The sequence below is a fragment of the Taudactylus pleione genome, unplaced genomic scaffold (genome assembly GCF_031769625.1).
Source record: "Taudactylus pleione unplaced genomic scaffold, aTauple2 ptg000015l, whole genome shotgun sequence".
NCBI lineage: Eukaryota > Metazoa > Chordata > Amphibia > Anura > Myobatrachidae > Taudactylus > Taudactylus pleione.
Genome location: NW_028284417.1, coordinates 22,243,302 through 22,264,357, shown reverse-complemented (window position 1 = coordinate 22,264,357; position 21,056 = coordinate 22,243,302). Strand labels below are relative to the sequence as shown.

The 21,056-nt window shown below is 43.2% G+C and overlaps 1 protein-coding gene across 2 annotated transcripts in view; it reads left to right on the top strand.

Moving 5' to 3' along the window:
* Positions 1-21,056, top strand: part of ORC3 (origin recognition complex subunit 3) — a 111,613-nt gene that overhangs the window by 78,706 nt on the left and 11,851 nt on the right. For both annotated transcript variants that reach the window (XM_088471907.1, XM_088471916.1), the window contains exons 16-17: positions 12,233-12,318; positions 17,219-17,316. In XM_088471907.1, the coding sequence (XP_088328033.1) occupies positions 12,233-12,318; positions 17,219-17,316 (184 nt within the window). The remainder of the gene's footprint in view (positions 1-12,232; positions 12,319-17,218; positions 17,317-21,056) is intronic.

Sequence of the window (21,056 nt, the reverse complement as noted above, 5' to 3'; positions counted from 1 at the left end):
GGTAATTACATCGAAATCAGGTGAACGGTGCAGGAATTACAACGGTTTCTATATGTGCCTCCCACTTTTTAAGGGGCCAAAAGTAATGGGACACACTAAACAATCCTAAATCTAACTTTCACTTTTTAATACTTTGTTGCAAATCCTTTGCAGGCAATTACAGCCTGAAGTCTGGAATGCATACACATCACCAGACGCTGGGTTTCATCCCTGGAGATGCTCTGCCAGGCCTCTACTGCAAATGTCTTCAGTTCCTGCTTGTACTTGGGGCATTTTCCCTTCAGTTTTGTCTTCTTCAAGTGAAATGCATGTTCAATCAGATTCAGGTCAGGGGATTGACATGGCTATAGCATAACATTCCACTTTTTAGCCTTAAAAAAACTCTTTGGTTGCTTTTGCAGTATGCTTCGGGTCATTGTACTTCTGCACTGTGAAGCGCCGTCCAATGAGTCCTGAAGCATTTGACTGAATATGAGCATATAATATTGCCCGAAACACTTCAGACTTCATTCTGCTGCTTTTTTCAGCAGTCACATAATCAATATATACAAGGGAACCAGTCCATTGGGAGCCATACATGCCCACGCAATGACACTACCACCACCATGCTTCACTGATGAGGTGGTATGTTTTGGATCATGAGCAGTTCCTTTCCTTCTCCATACTCTTCTCTTCCCATCACTCTGGTACAAGTTGATCTTTGTCTCATCTGTCCATAGGATGTTGTTCCAGAACTGTAATGGCTTTTTTAGATGTTGTTTGGCAAACTCTAATCTGGTCTTCCTGTTTTTGTGGCTCACCAATGGTTTACATCTTGTGGTGAACCCTCTATATTCACTCTTGTGAAGTCTTCTCTTGATGGTTGACTTTGACACATATATACACCTACCTCCTGGAGAGTGTTCTTAATTTGCCCAACTATTGTGAAGGGGTTTTCTTCACCAGGGAAATAATTCTTCTGTCATCCACCACAGTTGTTTTCCGTGGTCTTACGGGTCTTTTGGTGTTGCTGAGCTCTCCGGTGCGTTCTTTCTTTTTAAGAATGTTCCAAACAGTTGATTTGGCCACACCTAATGTTTTTGCTATCTCTCTGATGGGTTTGTTTTGATTTTTCAGCCTAATGATGGCTTGCTTCACTGATAGTGACAGCTCTTTGGATCTCATATTGAGAGTCGACAGCAACTGATTCCAAATGCAATTGTGACACCTAGAATCAGCTCCAGACCTTTTACCTGCTTAATTGATAATGAAATAACGAGGGAATAGCCCACACCTGTCCATGAAATAGCTTTTGGGTTGATAGTCCCATTACTTTTGGCCCCTTAAAAAGTGGGAGGCACATATAGAAACCATTGTAATTCCTTCACCGTTCACCTGATTTGAATGTAATTACCCTCAAATTAAATCTGAAAGTCTGCAGTTAAAGCACATGTTGTTTGTTTATTTGCAAAGCCATTGTGGTGGTGAATAGAGGCCAAAATCTGAAAATTCTGTCAATATCCCAATATTTATGCACCTGACTGTATATACAAAAATACACTGAAGTGCCAAAAGTCATGGAATAGCAGTTTGTAAAGATAATAATAGGTGGTTCACAGTGCTATAACATCTTGGAAATGCCCAGACCTGCATCAGCTGTAATCTGACATCTCGTGATTCAGTTTGAAAACCGATTAGGCTGCTCATGGCAAGGCGAGGTGAATTATCAGAGTTTGAACGGGGCATGATAGTGGGTGCCTGATGAATGGGACATTCCACTTCTGAAGTTGTGCGGACATTCAACTTTCCTCGATCTACGGTGTCGCTTGTGTACCGGGTATACCCTATGGAAGGCATTACCACCCACGATGGACAGCGCAATGGTCAACCACAGATGCTTAATGATCTTGACCATCGACGTCTGGCCAGAATTGTCCATGGTAGCAGACAAGCGACGCTGGCTCAAATCACATTCACATTCAATGTAGGAGGCACCAGACACATATCCAGCAGGTCAGTGCAGCGTTCTTTAGCGTCCATGGAATATGGGAGTAGAAGACACACCAAAGTGTGCCTGTTAACACTTCGACACCAGACACAGCGCCTCACCTGGGGTCGTATATGTTATTTTGCGTGGCTGGTATGTATACTTAAGTATTACATTTTCTTGGTAGATTATATGGCTTACCAAATCATAAATAAATAGTGAATAATGTATTTTTGCTGTTATCAGCTTGACTCTACCTTGTTAAGTAATTTCAACAAACTTACAATTGGCCTGAAGTACAGCAACACATCTGTTTTTCTCTTGTAAAATGATTAAAATGATGGCAAAAAGGTACAGCATGTACTGGAACAATGCATCAAGAAAGTCATTTTGTTTATTTCAAAAGAAAAGCATGGGTAATAATGGAAAACACTTGAACCATTCATTGATTGAAGTAAAACCAGTCAAGTTCACGTTACAATTGCAGAGAACCTATATTAAAATATGTTGTATAAAACAATAATCCAACAGCCTGATCATCACAGAATAGGGTATAACAGATTTCCTTGTGTTTATTTGCTGAGCTGGGGCGATCTTTTAAACATCAATTTTATCATTTATTTTTAAAAATCAATAAAATTGCTCACTTCAAATATTACTTCATTGTCTTAACTGTAATCTGTTATCCCGCTAGAAAATGTAAATGTATCAGTGTTGTCACATTAATTTTAGTAGCACATTTATTTTAGTAGTGTTTCTAACGTGTGTGCACCATTGGAATAAATAGGCCCTTTAAAATGAATGGGAAAATATCTGAGCTGGATTTGTTTAATGCAGTGCTTCTCAAACTCTGTCCTCAGAACCCCACACAGATCACGTTTCCCAGGTCACCGAGCAGGTGCACAGGTGTATTCATTGCTCACTGACACATTTTAAAAGATCCACAGGTGGAGCTAAGTATGTCACTTGTGATACTGTGAGGAGGCTTGGAAAACATGTACTGTTTGGGGTCCCGAGGACCAAGTTTGAGAACCTGTGGTATAAAGTAATAAACAGGCAGTGTGACATGCAGCCCCTAAATCTTCAACCAGCCAGTGTTCTCAACAGTCTGCCTGGGCTGGCTTCCACAATAATGGAGTGGCCCCCCAGTCCTAGTGCCTGTGTGGTAGAAGTAGGAAGGGACTGAAAAGCTCATCTTGGCACCCCTGGGATGTAGGGAGATTTGTAGTGGAACTGTGGAGTAACAGATTTGCCACCCCAGAGGTCCCAGGCGTAATCCCTAACCCAGTCCTCCAATTCCTTTTTTTTTTTTTTTTAAATGAAGTGTACATTTCTAATATAATGAACAATTAGAGATGCCTGTCTTTTTTTGGTCTAGGACTACTGTAGCGATTTATTTCAGCTTTTCAGCCTTTAACCTCTGTTTCACATTCTAGGCAGGTGTGCGTGTATAGTCTCTTAGTAGATCAATCCTTTAATACATAATAAAAGAACCATGCTGTAACATTTCCACAGTTTGCCTTATAAAAATGAGAGGAAGTCATATATTATTCTCAGCTGTCAAAATGTCTTACCTGTACTGTTCTCATTATCACAGTGTTCTGAATACCTGGCAATCCCCAGCAATTCTTGCCTTCTGAGTCACATGTAGTTACATGTTCTCTAGGATTAGCATTTTATATATAATTAGACCTGAAAAGAGCATTTCAGGAGTTTCACTTTCTGTAGACCCCAAATAGCACATCAAATAAGTTCCCTAGAAAACAATAATTTGTCTCTCTTTAGTAGAGGACATAATACTGGGAGCGAGACTAAGAAGTAAGAGACTATGGGGCTGTTGAACATGTGCAGAATTCTGGAGCATATTTTACTTAGGTAGTTTTCAGCGCGGGCATGTCGACTTCGCTAAGCCGGGTTGTCTTAAATAAATATGCCTGTGTTGAGACGTCTCTTTTGCATCAAGGATAGGGCTGGTACAAGTGCGCCATGATAATGATGAGGAACAGTATCGAACTAAGGGCCTGATTCAGAGTTGGGAATAGAGTGAGATATCTCTCTGAACTGTGAACCTGAACAAACCATATTGCAATGCAAGGGGTGTAAATACATATTTTTTTTTACATATGGGGTAAATACTGGCTGCTTTTGCATGTAGCCCACAAATACTGCACAGCTTTATTATTACTCTACAATTTAGATGTCAGTTTGGAAACACTCCTCACAAATCTAAATCTCTCTGCATATTTTAAATTACCCCACCTGCAGTGCAGCATGGTTTCAACAAGATGATCAGTTGAGAGAGAGATCTCTCTCTATTCCCAACTCTGAATCAGGCCCTAAGTGTGCGGACAGGGGCAGTTCATTGGCAAAGGTGTGTACACTCTGCATTGAACACATTTAGTTGTATGCACACAGCGCAAGTGCATTTACGGTCAACCTGCGTTCAAGTCAGCCCCTATATCTGATTCTTTTAATTAGTTTTTGGCCTTTGCCCCCAGTTAATGCAGATGCCTAGAAGGGAGTTATTTGAAATGTTTTTCTAGCAGTAACTTCTGAATGAACTGTTTACACAGCTGTATTGGAAGAGTTTCTGTAGAGGTCTCCAGTGCTCACCTTATGCATTTATGAACAGCACTGATCACAAAGCAATTTAAATTCAGTGCATCAACATGGAGGGAGCAGTTCAAAGCATATCTTAGTCAGATGTTTAATAAGTCACATGTGTTTCTGATCCTTTCCCACATTGGAGTTTGCTTTTTATTCTTGTGGAAGGGTGTCATGCATAGATATTTGTTCCATGTCTAAGTGTATTCAATTCTTATGTCTGAAGTATCATATAATCTGTAAATTCTACATTGTGTACCGCAATAATTTTGGGGTGAATGTAGAGTTGGGCATAGGCGCATTTTATTTGTGCACAAAACAGTCTTACGCATCCACACCTATGTTGATTCAGACGCATTTTGTGCTTTTGCCGCCTTACACAGAACAAAGAATGGAGGGTGCGCACAGGCATTGGCCAAGTACTGTTCACTGTGTGTGTGTGATGAAGAATCTGTGCAGTGCATTGTATGGTATAGTAGATGATTTTATGATGTTATAGCTCCAGTTTCCTGTTTCTTTCATTGGCCTCAGCTTCGTTTGTCATATGTTTACTGATCTAGAGCTGACTGCATATGTCTGCACAGCAGCTTCAGGGTTCAGCTGTAGTTCAGTAGACAGCTAGCAGGGCAGGCTCTGTGTCAATGCGTCTCATGCATCCTGTAGTGCAGGGAGGGAGTTGGCGCAGTAAAGAATATAAGTAAGAAATGAAAACATTGATCATATTCTGCAGCTGCCAGGAATTTAATAAAGAAATCTGCAAGATGTATGTGCAAACTTGATTACTGCCAGAGTACAAAACTGCTATCACATACCTGTTATTGCCATCAAAGCAGTAGCCCTGGCTCCTCTCCTACACTTAGAACATTTACGACTTGTGGCTATAATTGTTCTAAAACAAGGTTAGTGCAGGAAATGTGTATTGGCTTATGGGCATTGCAAACTAGTGTAAGATCTCTTCTGGTCATTCCGTGGGTAACGCACGTTACAAAATGACAAAGCAAACAATTAGCTATTCCTGTATACAGTTTTTTTTTTTTTTTTTTAATCGTTTTTGTTGAAAGTTTAATACAAAGAAATGGGGATACAGAAGGAAAAAGAAGGGAAAAAGGGTAAGCCAGACATATTGCACATCACAATATAAATCTAATCGATCTTGGTCCTTGTACATATAATTGATATTAAACATTTTAGGACAAGAAAAATGTTTTATTAAACACTTCGCAACATATATCAGACAAAATACTAAATAATCAGTTAATGGAGCTACCCCGGATCTTGGTGAGGTGAACAGAGAACACCGAGATCAACCGGAACATTATAAACGGTGGAATGGCCTTGTTTTTCCCTATATTCTCCCCATTTAAACCATTTTATATGGATGGAATTGACGGAGGAGGAGTATTTCTCACCCGTTGTTTCAAAAACAAAATGCTTATGGATCTTGTTTTCTATAAATCTAATGTTGGGGAGAGAGTCTGTCTTCCACCCCTGAGCAATTGTAGCTTTTGTAGCAATCAGCACATGACCCATAATATATCTCTCGCCACGTGATAATTCCCCAGGATAAAAGTGGAATAAGGCAACTAGAGGCTCTGCCTGAATAGTTACCCCAACTATTTTACTAATCATAAAAAATACTGCATTCCACAAGGGGCGAAGTAGAGGACAGGACCAAAAGACATGAAAGATGTCTCCTACCAAACCACAACCTCTCCAGCAATATTGAGAGACAGAGGGCCAGATCTTATGCAGCCTTTCAGGAGTAAAATATGCTCTCTGAAGTAATTTGTAATACATTTCTGAATGGCTGATACATTTGGATATAGTAAAACTGGAACGAAAAATAATATTCCAGTCCTCATCAGAAAGGTTCAAAGCCAGATCCCTCTCCCATTTAAGCTGACACGGAAGTTTCCCTTTTTTTTTTTTTAACATTATCTGATACTGATACCACCAAGATATACCACCTTTGTGATTAGAGGCTCGTATACGAGTCAGCAGTAGCGATGGGAAGGCAGGTTTTTTAAGTGGAGAAGGGAGGTGGCTGTGCAACCAATGTCTCAGCTGTAAATATTTATGAAAGTCCTGCCTCGTTAAACCAAATTGCGTTTGAAGGGACACAAAAGAAGGCAAATCCTCCCCCGCGAATACATCCCCCAAAGAAGAGAGGCCCGCCCTCGCCCAGGAACCTAAGTACATATCAGGGATCAAATTGGCTATTGATCGGAGAGACAGATTAGGAGAAGGCAGGGAAATCTCTTCATCTAAGGAAACACAGGCATGCCAACATACTATTGTAATCTGGACTGCTTTACAGAAACCCGGTCTGAAGGAGATTTCAGAAGAGGGTAGCCAGAATAGATCAGGAAGGGGAAAGGGACGCATAAGTTCCCTTTCAATAATTACCCAGGGTTTGGGAGAGTCGATTATGAACCAGTCCCTTGCCTGGCTAAGTATACACGCTGAATGGTATCTCTCCAAGTCTGGGAAGGCCACTCCGCCTGTCTCCTTAGAGAGGGAGAGGGTATTTCTTGCTATTCTGGGTTGATTCCCCTTCCAAATATATTTAGTAAGTATTTGGTAAAATTTGTTACATATGGATTTGGATAGGGGTCTAGTAATGGTCCGAAATAAATACATTAGTTTAGGGAGAAGCACCATTTTTGCAGCCGCAATCCTTCCTAGCCAGGACACCTCATGTAGCATCCATTCTTTTGTTAAAGTTTCATAAGCTTTCAAGAGGGGCCCAAAATTACATTCAATAAGATCATGGTCTCTAGCTAAATGCACCCACAGATATTTGAGGGACCTAGATTTCCATGTATATCTATACGTCTCCTGTAGTTTCTCCAAAATTACTGTTGGGATGTTAAGAGGGAGGGCTTCTGTCTTTGCTGTGTTGAGTTTGTAAAAGGACACTGCTGTGTATTGATCCAAGATGGCATGCAATGCTGGAAGGGACTCTTCTGGGTGGAGTAAACACAGTAAAATATCATCTGCGAATAAGTTTATTTTATGGGAGAAGCCTCCGAGCAAGGACCATGTATGGATTTGAGGGTTCTGATCGTCTCCGCCAGAGGCTCAATGGCAAGCGCAAAGATGAGTGGCGAAAGTGGGCACCCCTGACGTGTGCCGTTGGTTATGTCAAATTTGTCAGATAGACAACCGTTTACAAATCTGTATACAGTTTTTAAAGTATGACCTGTCTTTTATTATTTTCTCAGTAAATACAGTAAAATAAATGTCATATAAATTTGCTGTTGATATCCAAGTATATAGTTGCTATGTCACCACTTTGTAACATGAGTTACCATGGAATGACCCTTCTGTTACTAAAAGATAAAGGAGTGGAGAGGGTGCATTTAGGGGGGAAATTCCTATGTTCCAGGTTATTCTCTGCATTTTTCTCCCCACAGAAGAACTTTGATTTTTTTAGATCAAAACCTAGTGCCATCCTATCTTTTCATGTGAAATTTCATGCACCATCCAGTTACACTTTTATTGAATACTGCATTTCTAGGTGGATTTTGACCTGTATAATAAAAGCATTCAGGCACACAAATTAAGTCAGGAAAGTGAGAGAGTTATTTTAAGGCATAAATCAAGCTGAAAGGAGTAGTATTTTAGTAACCACAATAAAATGGTGAAATTGAAGGGCTTGTCCTAACGTGGTAAAAAGTGGTACCACCTTTTTTTTTTTTTTTTTTTTTTCATATCCATCCTTGTCAGGTGGAGCCGCAAATCAGCAAAGGTAGTCTATCCCTCTTTTATGAGGCAGTTCCAAGGACCAAGGTGGGCACGCACCTTAAAATACACCTGGGGAATAGAGAGGCAGCTTTGTATAAATGCAAAGGCAGTGTGCATCCAGATGTGTTGCAGTTTGTAAATGAGCTTTACTGTCCATTTAATGTATAGAAGTAGCCTAATTGTTTCTATAAAGTTGAGCAGTAGTTTTGAAAGGAGGACACCAGTCCACTTAATTGTTTACAGCAAAATCCTCCTTTCTAGAGTGGGACAGGGCCAAAAATGCCTGGGTCCATTGAGATCCCTTATGCTGCGTACACACTTGCCGATGTGTATCCAGACAATATGTTGGGCCGACATATCGTACCGTGGGTACATATTGAGCGATATAATGAAGGATGGAATGAGCCCTCTTTACGTCCTTCATTATGGCGCCGCATGTGATATCGTCCAGTTGGCCATGCAGCCCGGTCTGACGTTATCACATGCAAGCATTTGTGGGGGCATATAGTCTGTGCACACCACGCGATCCACACGACCTATCGTCCCGATCCGCAACGGATCGATAGATCATTTAATGGATCGCATAGTGTGTGCCCAGCTTTAGAAAGTGACAATGGTCTTGTTAGTTGGAGGATAGGGGATGCTGCACCAGGACCCAGATTAAAGAGTTGATATCCATACATGTGTTTAAATTATTTAGACACCTAATCTACTTTTTTTTTTTTTCTTTCCACATGGAAGTACTCATACCCCCTCTTCCAAAAGTGTGATTAGTAAGAAGTGCTGTGAAAGGTTTGCTCATTTATCAGCTGACTTGTACTTCTAGATAAACAGTCTGACATGCCTTTTTATTCTGTATTGGCATCCATTTTTGCATCCTGCAGTAAGGACTAATTGCATCCCCTGTCCCAAAGCACTGGATTATAGGGAGGCTTCATCAGCGTGAGGCAGCATCTTTTGTAGATGCCATTTTTGAACTGGCAGCAATGTTTTGCTCACAGAACTGACTGTTCAGTTAAACTCATTTCAAAGAATCAAACAGATAATTTGCAGTGAGTTAGTCATACTAAATTCTAACATATTTTTACACATTTAAATTTCAAGCTATAAAAGTTATGTCGCCATACTATTTAAGTTTTGGAGCCCATTTTAGGATACATACATAGTATTTAATAAATATTGTTTCAATAAATATAGATGGCATAAAAAATGTATTTACATATAAATGTATTCTAATATTTGTAGATTATAGGTAACATAAGAATCTATCAATTTTTTCATCACAGCCCAGAGGTTATGATCACCTGGCCCAAAGCATTCCTTCTATTTATTTGTTATTCCTCATCTGCCATATCCCAGAACAGGGCCTGATTCAGCGTGGATTGCAACTGCTAAAGCATAGCCGGTTGTTGCCAGACTGCACATGTGTATGTATCACTGTGATCGGTCAGATCATGGAGAGTGATTGACAGGCAGTGTTTGTGGTGGTGATCGGCGAAATGCAAGCTTGCCTGGCCATTTGAACGTCGTTGCATGGGCGTACATAAATTATCCACTGCAATGGCATACACAGCTCAAGTACTCACTGTGTACACGAGGTTAGCAATTTCTGAATAAAGTCAGACCTGCTGTAATTCTGCGTGAGGGGCCGATGTATATGCAGGACTGCAAGGTATTATGAATGTGAGATAGCGGTAGTGGGTGTCTCTATGCTGGCTATTTAGTACAGTAATATGGCAGATACATGCATACATCAGTGAGATCCTTGCATGTATCTTTGTGTAGCACAACCAGCCCCGTACTTTGCATAACCAGCCCTGGTTGTGAAAATACATGGGACAAAATTACCAGCATTGGACTTTCTAGCGGGGGGGTAATGCCACAGCCAGGAGAACCCTTTCACCGGGTCCCCCAGCCATATCATTACCCCCTGATTGCTAGTCAGCCGAGGCCGGGGATCCATGGAGAGTTGTGGACCCCCCCCATTCCCCCAATAAAGGGGTCCCCCTCTCCAGGGCACACCAGGCCTGGGCTGATAGCCTGGGGCTATCCCCGGCACCGCTTGGGTTGTGGGTTCTGGGTTGCTTGTGTAAAATGTGTGTAAAATTAGAAGATAAAACATTGTCTTTAACAGTAGAACTACAGGTCCCAGCAAGCCTCCTCCGCATGCTGGTACTTGGAGAACCACAAGTACCAGCATGCTGGACATTAAAGGCCTGCTGATACATCTAGTTCACCTGTAAAGAAATGTTAAAATAAAGACAAGACACACACCGTGAAAGTATAAGTTTATTTCAAACATACACACACACACATATCTACAATACCCTTAGAAGTGCCGGGGCTGAGCGTTCATTGGCTGACTGAGGTAAGCCTCCGCCTCTCTCAGCCAATGAACGGCTCCCACCATTGACTTCGGGTTGTAGTAGTCATCCCAGGGTGCGGGATGCCGACTGTCTGAATACAGGCACCAAAATCCTGACAGGTCGGGATCCCGGCACCAGTATTCCAACCGCCGGCATCCTGAAGGGAAGTATCGGGGTGTTAGGGGAGATTAAGCATTAGAGGGAGGGTTAAGGTTAGGCATCGGGGAGGGAGTGTTAGGATTAGGGTTGCGGGGAGGGGGTGGTTAGGTTTAGGCATCGGGGAGGGGGTGTTGTGTTTAGGGGAGTGGGAGGTTAGGCTTAGGCACTATGGGGAGGGGACGGGGTTAGGGTAGGGATTAGGAAAATACTTGCATTTGGTTCCTATGAGTGTCGGGATTCTGTCTGTCGGTATTCTGACCAATGGCATATCGACAGCCGGGATTTCATACCCAACCCTTGACTTCAACGGTGAGAACCGTTAGGGTTACTAAAGGTTGAGGTAATTGTCGACATGGTCGACCTTTTAATTGTCTGTCTATAGTCTGGTATCCGCATCAACCCTCTGGATAAGTGTACAGATACAGTTTTAATCTAAAATGATAACACAGATTTCTTCTGGATCTAGATCTAAGAATCAAAAATTGCTCCAAAAAGGTGCAGCTACAGCGTACCTCTAAAGTACGACCTCAAAATAAATACTATATATATGTATAATCTCTGTCTAAATCGCCTTTATACAGATGTGTCCTCAGACATCTAGTCTTGATATACCTCACAGCGTGGGATGCCTGGTGCGTGAGCTGCCAAGTCCCGTACAACTCTACTAGCCTCAAGGCGTCTTTATCCATATCTTTTTTTGCCGAATATGTCCTATGCTAGGTGCACACTAAACGATATGTCAGCCCAATCCGCATATCTGGCACTTCGTGTAGTGTGGACCCACTACGCACCTCCGCTGCCCAATATCAGGGTCGTTTTGCAATCAGCTGCCGACACCGGCAAGTTCAATGGTCCCGATGAATGACCTATCGTACTGGTGGTCGCCAGATCATGCAGTGTGTACTGCCCCCCCCAATATATCGTTCATCGGCACCATCGCCCGTCGGGTAATGTGTACCCAGCTTTAGTCGCAATGAGATGTACTAAGACGCACCAGAATACACTTGTATATCTGTCTACGACTGAGTCTGAATCTGTATAAGAAGTGCCACAATGCAGCGGCCACAGCTTTTTTCCACGCCAAGTTCCGTTGTGCCTTGTATACAAACGACGCATATCAAATTAATCAGCGCAGTCTCCTGGTACATCCCAGTGCATCCTATTGCGACTAAGACGCATTTTCTGCCAAAAAGAAAAGGCCCATGCTAGCAGAATAGGACGGGACCTGGCACGCTGGGTCGGAGCGGTTTGTTGCGACTGCAGCAATGTATGAAGACACATCGTGTACATTCAGCACTTATATGGTTCCACAAATGTTTATCTCAAATTTACAGTAAAATGCAACCAAACAAAATATTTATTTTGTTTGTTTAAAATTCATTATTTTCAGGAAATAGTTTTGAAAATGTGGATGATGAAGAGAGTTTACCACAGAAAGACCTACACAAAAAAACAGACCTTTACCAGCTTCAGAAGGTCAGTAACTGTGCATTGATTATAATAAGTAATTATAGACCGCTGCATCACTCCCAGGGGGCCTGAGGAGGAGGAGGAAATCCATTCTGCACATGTGCAGAATGGATTTCCTCCAGTACACAAGGGGGACACAGCTTGACAGCACTAACGCATGCGATGCAACGTGGTCAGGTAACGCGCTCCTGGCTGCGGTCGTATCTCATGCGTTAGTGCCAGGCAAGTGGTTCATAAAAGTATAGTAAGTTGCAATTAATTTATCTAGTGATTTGTATTACTTTGTATGAGAAATGCCTTAATACTTGCTCTATAAAAAAAAAACATGCAATCCGTGATTATAGATTATCAGACAACCCACATTATCTCTAATCATGTAAATGAATGCATGAAAACCACAAACAATACTTTAATACACAATTTATTCAGCCTTAAGAAACATGTTAAGACCAGGGCCTGTACATTAAGATACGTGTGTTTTTCCGTGTGGCAGACATGAAAATTTACTCACTTACGGCTGTTTTTTCAAGCGGCAACAGACTGTCTTTACAAACACAAATGCAAAGTGCAAATTAAATACAAACATCTTTTTTGCCCTTTAAAAATAATTTTTGAAGGTTTTTTTTTGTTTCATGCTGTATTCCAAATGGACATGTCAGTGAAGTAATCTGAATAGATGGCTGCCCCTTAACATAATATAGCTGTAATGCTAATGAATTAAGTACTATTGTCTGGTGAGGTCAATAAGCAAAACCAAGCTAAGGCTGCTAGAATGTGCTGTTCATAGTCCTCATCATTATTACATGTCACAGTGCCAGCACTTTCAAAGATATGCCACCAAAAAGAGATATCTACAGTATGGAAATGTCCACCCCTAACTGTGTTGCCTTTATGTGAACAAACCCTTACTGTACAAAGCCTGTGCTTGCCCGCTGTTGCTGCTCTATTGATACGCAAGAAACTAATATATAACTAATGTATCTGCTTCCATTTTCATCCATCTGGGGGATACCTTAAATCTGGGTTATGCATAGTGAAGGGTGGAGTCTGACACTAAGTAGTTAAATACTGTCTCCCATCCCCTATATAACCCCTCCCCTTCCACCATAAGCTGTCCTATTTTTAGTTCCTTTGGAGTAAGGCTCTCTGGGTAGGTCCTAGCTTTTAGTTAGATTTAATTTCTTTATTTGGATGTTTTTAATTGGGTGCTTAGTTCCTGGAGACAGGCGACAAGCACTAACAGAGTGGGAGTTAGATAGAGTAGAGGTGTGTGTGTGAACCTGTATCCCACTCTAAGGGGCATATGTATCAAAGCTTGATGTGAGATAAAATTGTGAAATCTATATCACCAACCAATCAGCTCCAAACTATAATTTCTTAAACACAGCCTGCAAAATGTAAGTTGATTAGTTGGTGATATTTATCTCACAATTTTATCTCACATCAAGCTTTGATACATAGGCCCCTAAAGACGGCCCCTGAGAGAGTCGCTAATAGTCCCTGGGTCTCTCTTCATACCAGACACACATCTGAGGGGACCGCAGGCAAAAGTGAAGGTAAGACTTGTTACAAAGTGTAAAGGCCTTATTGCCATTATATACTGCTTCCCGGCACACTGCTTTTGAGCAGATTGGCTGGGCTTGTTATTACTCACAGTGTACTGAGAGCCGACTTGTCTCACACCCCCCGGGTTGCAGCACCACACTGCTTTCAGTCCCCGGTGCTTTCTTCTGGGCCACTGGATGAGTTACAGAGCACCAACATGCTACTACCTTTAAGGAGAGGGGGGCTTACTGTGTTCCAGGTTGCCAGGTGAAGTCATCAGGCGGGGCCACGGGTAGTCTCCGGGGAGCATCGGAGGCTATGGTGAACAGGTGTCCTGAGTAAGCTGGCCACGTCTCCACCCCCAGGTATTTATTAGCTCAAGCTGCTGCAAAGCCACAGCTCTTGAAATCTGTGTGGAATCCTGACCGTCGGCTTCCCGACTGTATAATCTCAGCAAGGGTTAAATGACAGGTGTCGAAATCCCGACGCCTGTCCTATTTCCTACGCCGGGAGCCCGACACCCGGCTTACCGATCGAAGGTAAGCCGGGCGATGGGCGCGGACAGCCGTGGGAGGGGGGGTTAGGTTTAGGGTTCTCGGGGGGGACTTAGGGTTAGCCCCCCCCCCCTCCCCCCAGCGCAGAGTGACAACAGGGCCGCACAACAACGCGCGCAGCCAAAGCCCCCCGCCAGACACCAGCTCCGCCACCAGACAGCCCGCGCCACAACGACCTCACAGGTAACACCCGCCTAGCGCCATGCTGAAATACCCTGGCCGTGACAAATAGACTGGAATTAAGGGAAAATTGATCTGCATTGATTCAGGCTCAATGTTATCTAAAGAATTTACAAAGTACGAATCCAATCAGACAATACCACAGCAGTAGCTTTCATAAACAAGCAGGATGGCACACGCAGCTAGCTAGCAATGAGGGAAGTTTCTTACATCCTTCATTGGGCAGAGAACTGGATTCCAGCTGTTTCAGCAATTTACATTCCGGGGGTGGACAACTGGGAGGCGGACTTCTTAAGTTGCCACAGTGTGCGCCCAGGGGAATGGGAGGTGTTTGCAGAAATAGTTGTCGGATGGGGATCTCCAAACATTGATCTAATGGCTTCTTGTCTCAACAAGTAACTTTCAAGGTATGGATCTCGGTCCCGGGATCCTCAGGCATCTCTGGTGGGAATGGGTATGTAATGCCGGCTGTCTGGATGCCTCCTGTCACAAAACCGACAGCGGCATTCCAATGGCTGGTATCCCGACAGGGGCCGGGTAAGTATACTTGGCCTTCTCCCCCTAACCCTACCTTCATGTAGCATAACCCTTCGCACCCTAAAACTCCTAGTTAGTGCCTAAACCTAAGTTTCCCCCCCTCCGTGCCTAAACCTAACCCTCCCCCCTTAGTGTCTAACCCTAACCCCGCTCCCCAGTGGTGCCTGACCCTAACCCTCCCCCCTAACCTCGCCTCCCCCAAAACCCAACGCTAACCCTGCTAACTTACCTAAACCTAACTCTTGGTTAAGGGTCTGAGATTTTCCTCTCTTAAGGGACATATTTCGGCTTTATCGATCCTGTTTCAAAGGAAATTGCCCACCATTCCAGAAGTTCACACCACCTTGCAGGGGGTTCTTCACATACAGCCTCCTTATGTCCCACCGGTTCCTTCTTGGGACTTGAATTTAGTTTTGGAGGCACACTAAGAGGCACCATTCGAGCCTTTGGAATCTGTAGAATTGCGATATCTCACTCTGAACGTTATTCTTCTTTTGGCCATTGCCTCGGCTGGAAGGGTGTCTGAATTAGCGGCTCTTTCCTGTAAAGCTCTGATTATTATTATTCATATGGATAGAGTAGTGTTACGCACTAAACTTTCCTTTCTACAAAAGGTGGTATCGGCTTTCAACATTAACCAAGACATTGTCCTTCCGGTTTTTCGCCAGAATTCAGTGACTAGTGAAGCTTCTTCCTTAGCACTGTTGGATGTGGTACATGCGTTACACATTTACCTGGACCATACTGCGTCTTTGAGGCATACAGATTCCCTGTTGGTGTTGATTGATGCACCAAAAAGAGGCTGGTCTGCTTCAAAACTGTCCATTGCTAGATGGGTCACTTCCTGCCATTAGACAGGCATATTTGTCCTCAAATGTGATGGTTCTGAACTCAATTTGGGCTCACTCGACTCGGAGCCTCTTTGGCTGTATAACATGGTGCCTCGGTTGAGCAGCTCCGCAAAGCAGCTACCTGGTCATCCGTACACACTTTAACTTTAAAATATTACCGCTTTCATACATTTGGTGCAAGGGATTCCAGTGTTGGGCGGAAAATTCCTAGAGCGTTTCCGACACTCTCCGATTCCCCCTTAATTGGCTTGCATTGGTATATCCCAGATCTAAGGCATCCCCCAGATGGATGAAAAAGGAAATACAATTTTTACTCATCGTAAAATCTCTTCCTTGGAGTCCATCTGGGGGATGCAAAGGACCCTCCATTGTTTGGTTTTCATACTAGATACCTGTCTCTGGTTTTCTCAGTTCTTTCCGTGGGTCTCCTCCGGCTTTGTTAAACATTAGAATGAGCTTAAGGTGGAAGGAGAGGTTTATATATGGGGTGGGAGGCAATTTTCAACTAGTTAGTGTCCGCCTCCACCCTTTACTATGCATAACCCAGATGTAAGGCATCCCCCTGATGTATGAAAAAGGAAGAAATTTTACGGTGAGTAAAAATCTAATTTTTTGATGGGCATGCACAGAATGAAAATAAGAGTCCAGCTCTAAATGAGTACCTAAATATTAATGTTGAATGTACTTACCAAGCATAATGTTTTATGGTAGATGCATCAGGTGTTTTAGAAAATCTAGTTAGGTGTTGCGGCAGTTGGTGAACGGTTTGTGTCACATTATATTGTATGAATAAGAGGTTACACTTATTTGGTGTAATAAAAATGTGCTTTGGAATTTATGGCCTTAACTTTCACTTCCATAGAAAACTTCGGCAGACACTTCTCAACCGCTCTTGTGTATATTAGTGGTGCACTGCCTTAAGTAAGCCACTGGAATACAGCTGTTTCCTCCTGCCTCTTGCTCAGACTTCGTGCATTATACTTTGCAATATACTTTGTGCACTCTCTGAGATAGGGACACATAAAATGTCTGAAGTTGGATAGAGCTCTGTCATACATTTGCACTGAAGGCAAATGTGGACTTAATGTTTTTTTCTTCCATATTCTGCTACATGATCACATTTAAAACATAACAGATTTATTTTTGAGTTCACCAATGGGTCAGAAGAGTGATTGGTTAGGACCTGATATTAAGATGTTAAATATTTTTTTAGGCAGCCTGTATTTCATCCTTTTGTAGACTCTATTAGAAATGAAACAAACAAGAAGAACAAAGAAACTGAATAGGTTTGAATCCCTCCGCCTTGAAATGGTGGACTTTCTCGATGGCTTTTTCAGGTATGTGTTGGTAGTATGGTTTCATATTTTGCCGAAAACTTCTGATCAACGTACCCCTTATGTTACGCATATATGGAGCCTGCCATGTGCTTCTCTGATACAGAGAGATACAATATATTCAAGTTATGACTGTTGATATACCTCATCATCCGATCTGGGGGACACTGCTAAGCTAACACTGTGTTAGGTGGGCTGGGCCACAGGAGGGCGTAGGCACTAGAGAGTTAATATGATTGGCTCCACCCCCCACATAACACCACCCGCTTACCTGAAGCCTGTTTTTTCCTAGTGCCTGTGGAGTGAGCCACTATGTTTTCATCTCTTTTACTTACCTTTTATATCGGATTCCACTTTGCTTATACCTGTCTAAAAGCTTGGCTGGAATGGGAGAGAGCCTCAAAGTCTAAACAGGGCTCTTCCTCTGTACTGTTTTATTCCTGTTTTAAATGTGATGCAAAATTGTCTAAAGGTCGCACAGAGCCAGGGGCCCTTTGCAAGCTCTGTGAGCTTGGCATGTATGGCGAGCCGTCCAGGGGCACGATGCAGGAGTCGGTTGTCCCGGAGTGGGCTAAATCTACGGCAGAGACGATTGCAGATATGATTCAAATAATAGATCATCAGTCTGAGAATAGTGATTCCCCTCTTCCAGGTGGTCAACGGGATCCGTTAGCATCCCCAGAGCAGGAATATTCATGAGTCCATAATATGGAAAGATGCCTTTCTAGAGTGTCAGCCTCCATGGACAAAACTGTAATATAATTATTATGGGGCGATGCGGCTTAGGATGTAGCTTCACTTGGATGTAGTTTAACTGTTGTCAAGGATTTTGGCTCTGGCAGTCTCTGCTAGATGTTCACTCTAGCTCCGATATTGGCAGGCGGATCTGGAGTCCAAACGCGCTCTGGAAGCTGTTCCGTTTGAGGGTGACTGTTTGATCCGGAACGCACAAATTATTTCTCAAGCAATGGGGTGAAAAAGTCAGTATTTCCCAGACTTGCCTCCAAAATCAAAGTCTCCTCATTTCAATTCTTTTCACATGGTGAGGCGTGGTATATTTGATGCATTCAAAGGTCAGTCTACCTCTTTTCACCGTGGCTCCTTTCAAGGCAGAGGCTTCACGACCTCTTGATGTCCAGGGCGGAAAACCTGCTGAGAAGCAGACCACCTGATGGTTTAGGGGCCCCCTCTGGTAGTAGGGACCCATTTACTCCAGTTTCGGGTTCACTTGGCCATACCAGACCAGATTATTGGGTCCGGGGCATATTGGACAAGGGGTTAAATTCTGGATCTGGCGGGTCCCAGTCCAAGTAGTTTCTTTGCTACTCCTCTACCTTAACACCTGGTACATCAAGAGGCCATCAAGATGGCAGTGCTTTCGCTGTTAGAGTCTAGAGTTATTGTGGTGGCTACAATCTCAGAAGTTGTCCAAGGGCAATCACTTCTGGATTTGGGATTGGACCCTCGTCACTACCAACACCAGTTTGGTTGGGGAGCAGTGACTCTCGGCCTCAGCCTCAGGGCCATTTGTCCAGGTCTGAGGTACTGCTCCCAATCAACATTCTGGAACTAAGAGCAGTCGGCTCTTTTACAAGCTCAGGACTTCCTGCACAAGATGCCAGTCCGCATTCAATCGAATAATGCCACCATGTATCAATCACCAGGGAGGCACTTGGAGTGTCCAGGCTATGTTAGAGGTGGCTCAGATCTTTTCTTGGGCAGAGGCCTAGGTACCTGTTATATCAGCCATCCACATTGCCAGGGTGGAGAACTGGTAGGCGGAATTTCTAAGTCGCCACTCAGTGCACTCAGGGAGTTGGTACTCCATCAGGAAGTTTTTCAGGCCACAGTGGACCATTGAGGTATTCCCAATATAGACCTAATGGCTTCTCACCTCAACAAGAAGTTGCCAATCTACAGAGCATGGTCCAGGGACCCTCGAGGGTTCTTGGTGGATGCTCTGTTGGTTGCATAGTCCTTCAGACTGGGATATCTTTATCCACCTCTATCCATGGTGGCCAGAAGGTTCAGCGAGAGGGTCTTCTGGTCATTCTCATTGCCCGGAATTGGCCATGTCGAGCATGATGGTACTCGTCGCTGCAGGGTCTTCTGGTTGATGATCTATAGCGTTTCCCATCCAGATTAGATCTACTTGGACCATGTCTTCACCCCAGTTTATCTCAACTAACTGACAATGTGGCTCTTGAGACCAAGATCTTAACAGTACGGGGGTTTTCGAGACCAATAGTTTCTACTATGCTTCAGACCAGAAATCCAGTTACTTTCAAGATATATCACTGGGTCTGGAGCCTGTATACATTTCCTGGTGTGAACGTCAGTCCAATGTCTTACATCTCTTTCTGCTCTGGTCCTTTTTGCAAGAGGTTCTTCGCCTGTTTTCTTTAATTGGGCAGGTATCCGCCCTTTCTATGCTTTTTCAGAAGCGGTTAGATGTTGTTTTGTAGATGCAGACTTTTCTACAGTGGGTGTTTCACATCCACCCACCTTACATTCCTCTTATCCCTCCTTGGGATTTAAATTTGTTCCTGGGCGCTCTTCAAAACCCACCCTTTAAACCTCTGGAATCAATAGAATTACACTACCTTACCCTGAAGGATGTTTACCTTCTAGCCATCGCTTTGACTAGAAGGGTATAGGAACTGGCAGCTCTGTCTTGTACACCTCCCTTAATTATACTATTGCTGGATGAGTGACAGCAGCTATACATCAGACCTATCTGTCTTCTGATGTTGCCGGTTCCTATTTCGTTCCGGCCCATTTGACGCATGCGGTCGGGGCCTCTTAGGCAAGTCGTCTTGGTCCATCGGTGGAACAGATGTGCAGGGTAACAACCTGGTCTTCTGTGCATACGTTCACCATGAGGCTGGTTTCGGCCACTGTTTGTTGCGTGCGGCCTTGCCGGGCGAAGCTTTCTCATCTGTTAGGCTTGCTTTGGGAAATCCAATCATCGGCTTAACAGTGTCCCCCAGATCAGATGATGAGGAAATTGGATTGTTTATATACTCACCATAAAATCATTTCCTCGTCATCCATCTGGGAGACACTGATCCCTCCCTTTCTAGTCTTTTGCTGCTTTTATACAGTTTATGATTGTTAGAGTGGTGCGACTTTGCTCCTCCTTTGTTAGAGAAGTTATACTTCAGAGAAGCGGGAGGGGTTGTATGGGGTTAACACTCTAGTGCCTACTCCTGTGGCCCAGCCCACCTAACCCAGAGTTAGCTTAGCAGTGTCCTCCAGATGGATGACAAGGAAAGGATTTTACCGTGATTACATAGAAAATCCAACTATGCTGCATCTTAGTGAAAAATAAATTTTTATTTGTTTTAATTTGGTTTTAGAAATTACGTTCATTATGTTTTATTTATAACGCACCACAAGGTTTCCGCATAGCCTTAGCTAGTATAGCTCATACAGCAACATTACATAATACAAGGGTAATCAAACACAGACAAGTTAACTAATTATATATTGCTCATTACAACCCGCACATTATGAAATTATGTAAAAGGATAGCAGGCAATGCACAAAACAAACTTACAGGGGTGATAGGTTTCATTGAAAAGATGAGTTTGAAGGCTAAATGTGAAGGCTGGGAGACTGGATGAGTATCTGATAGTTTGGAAGGACATTCCAGAGATTGGGAGCTGAACTGGAGAAATCCTGGAGGTGGGGTTGGGAGTAGGTAATCAGGAAGGAGATAAGGTGGCAGTCATTGGCAGAGT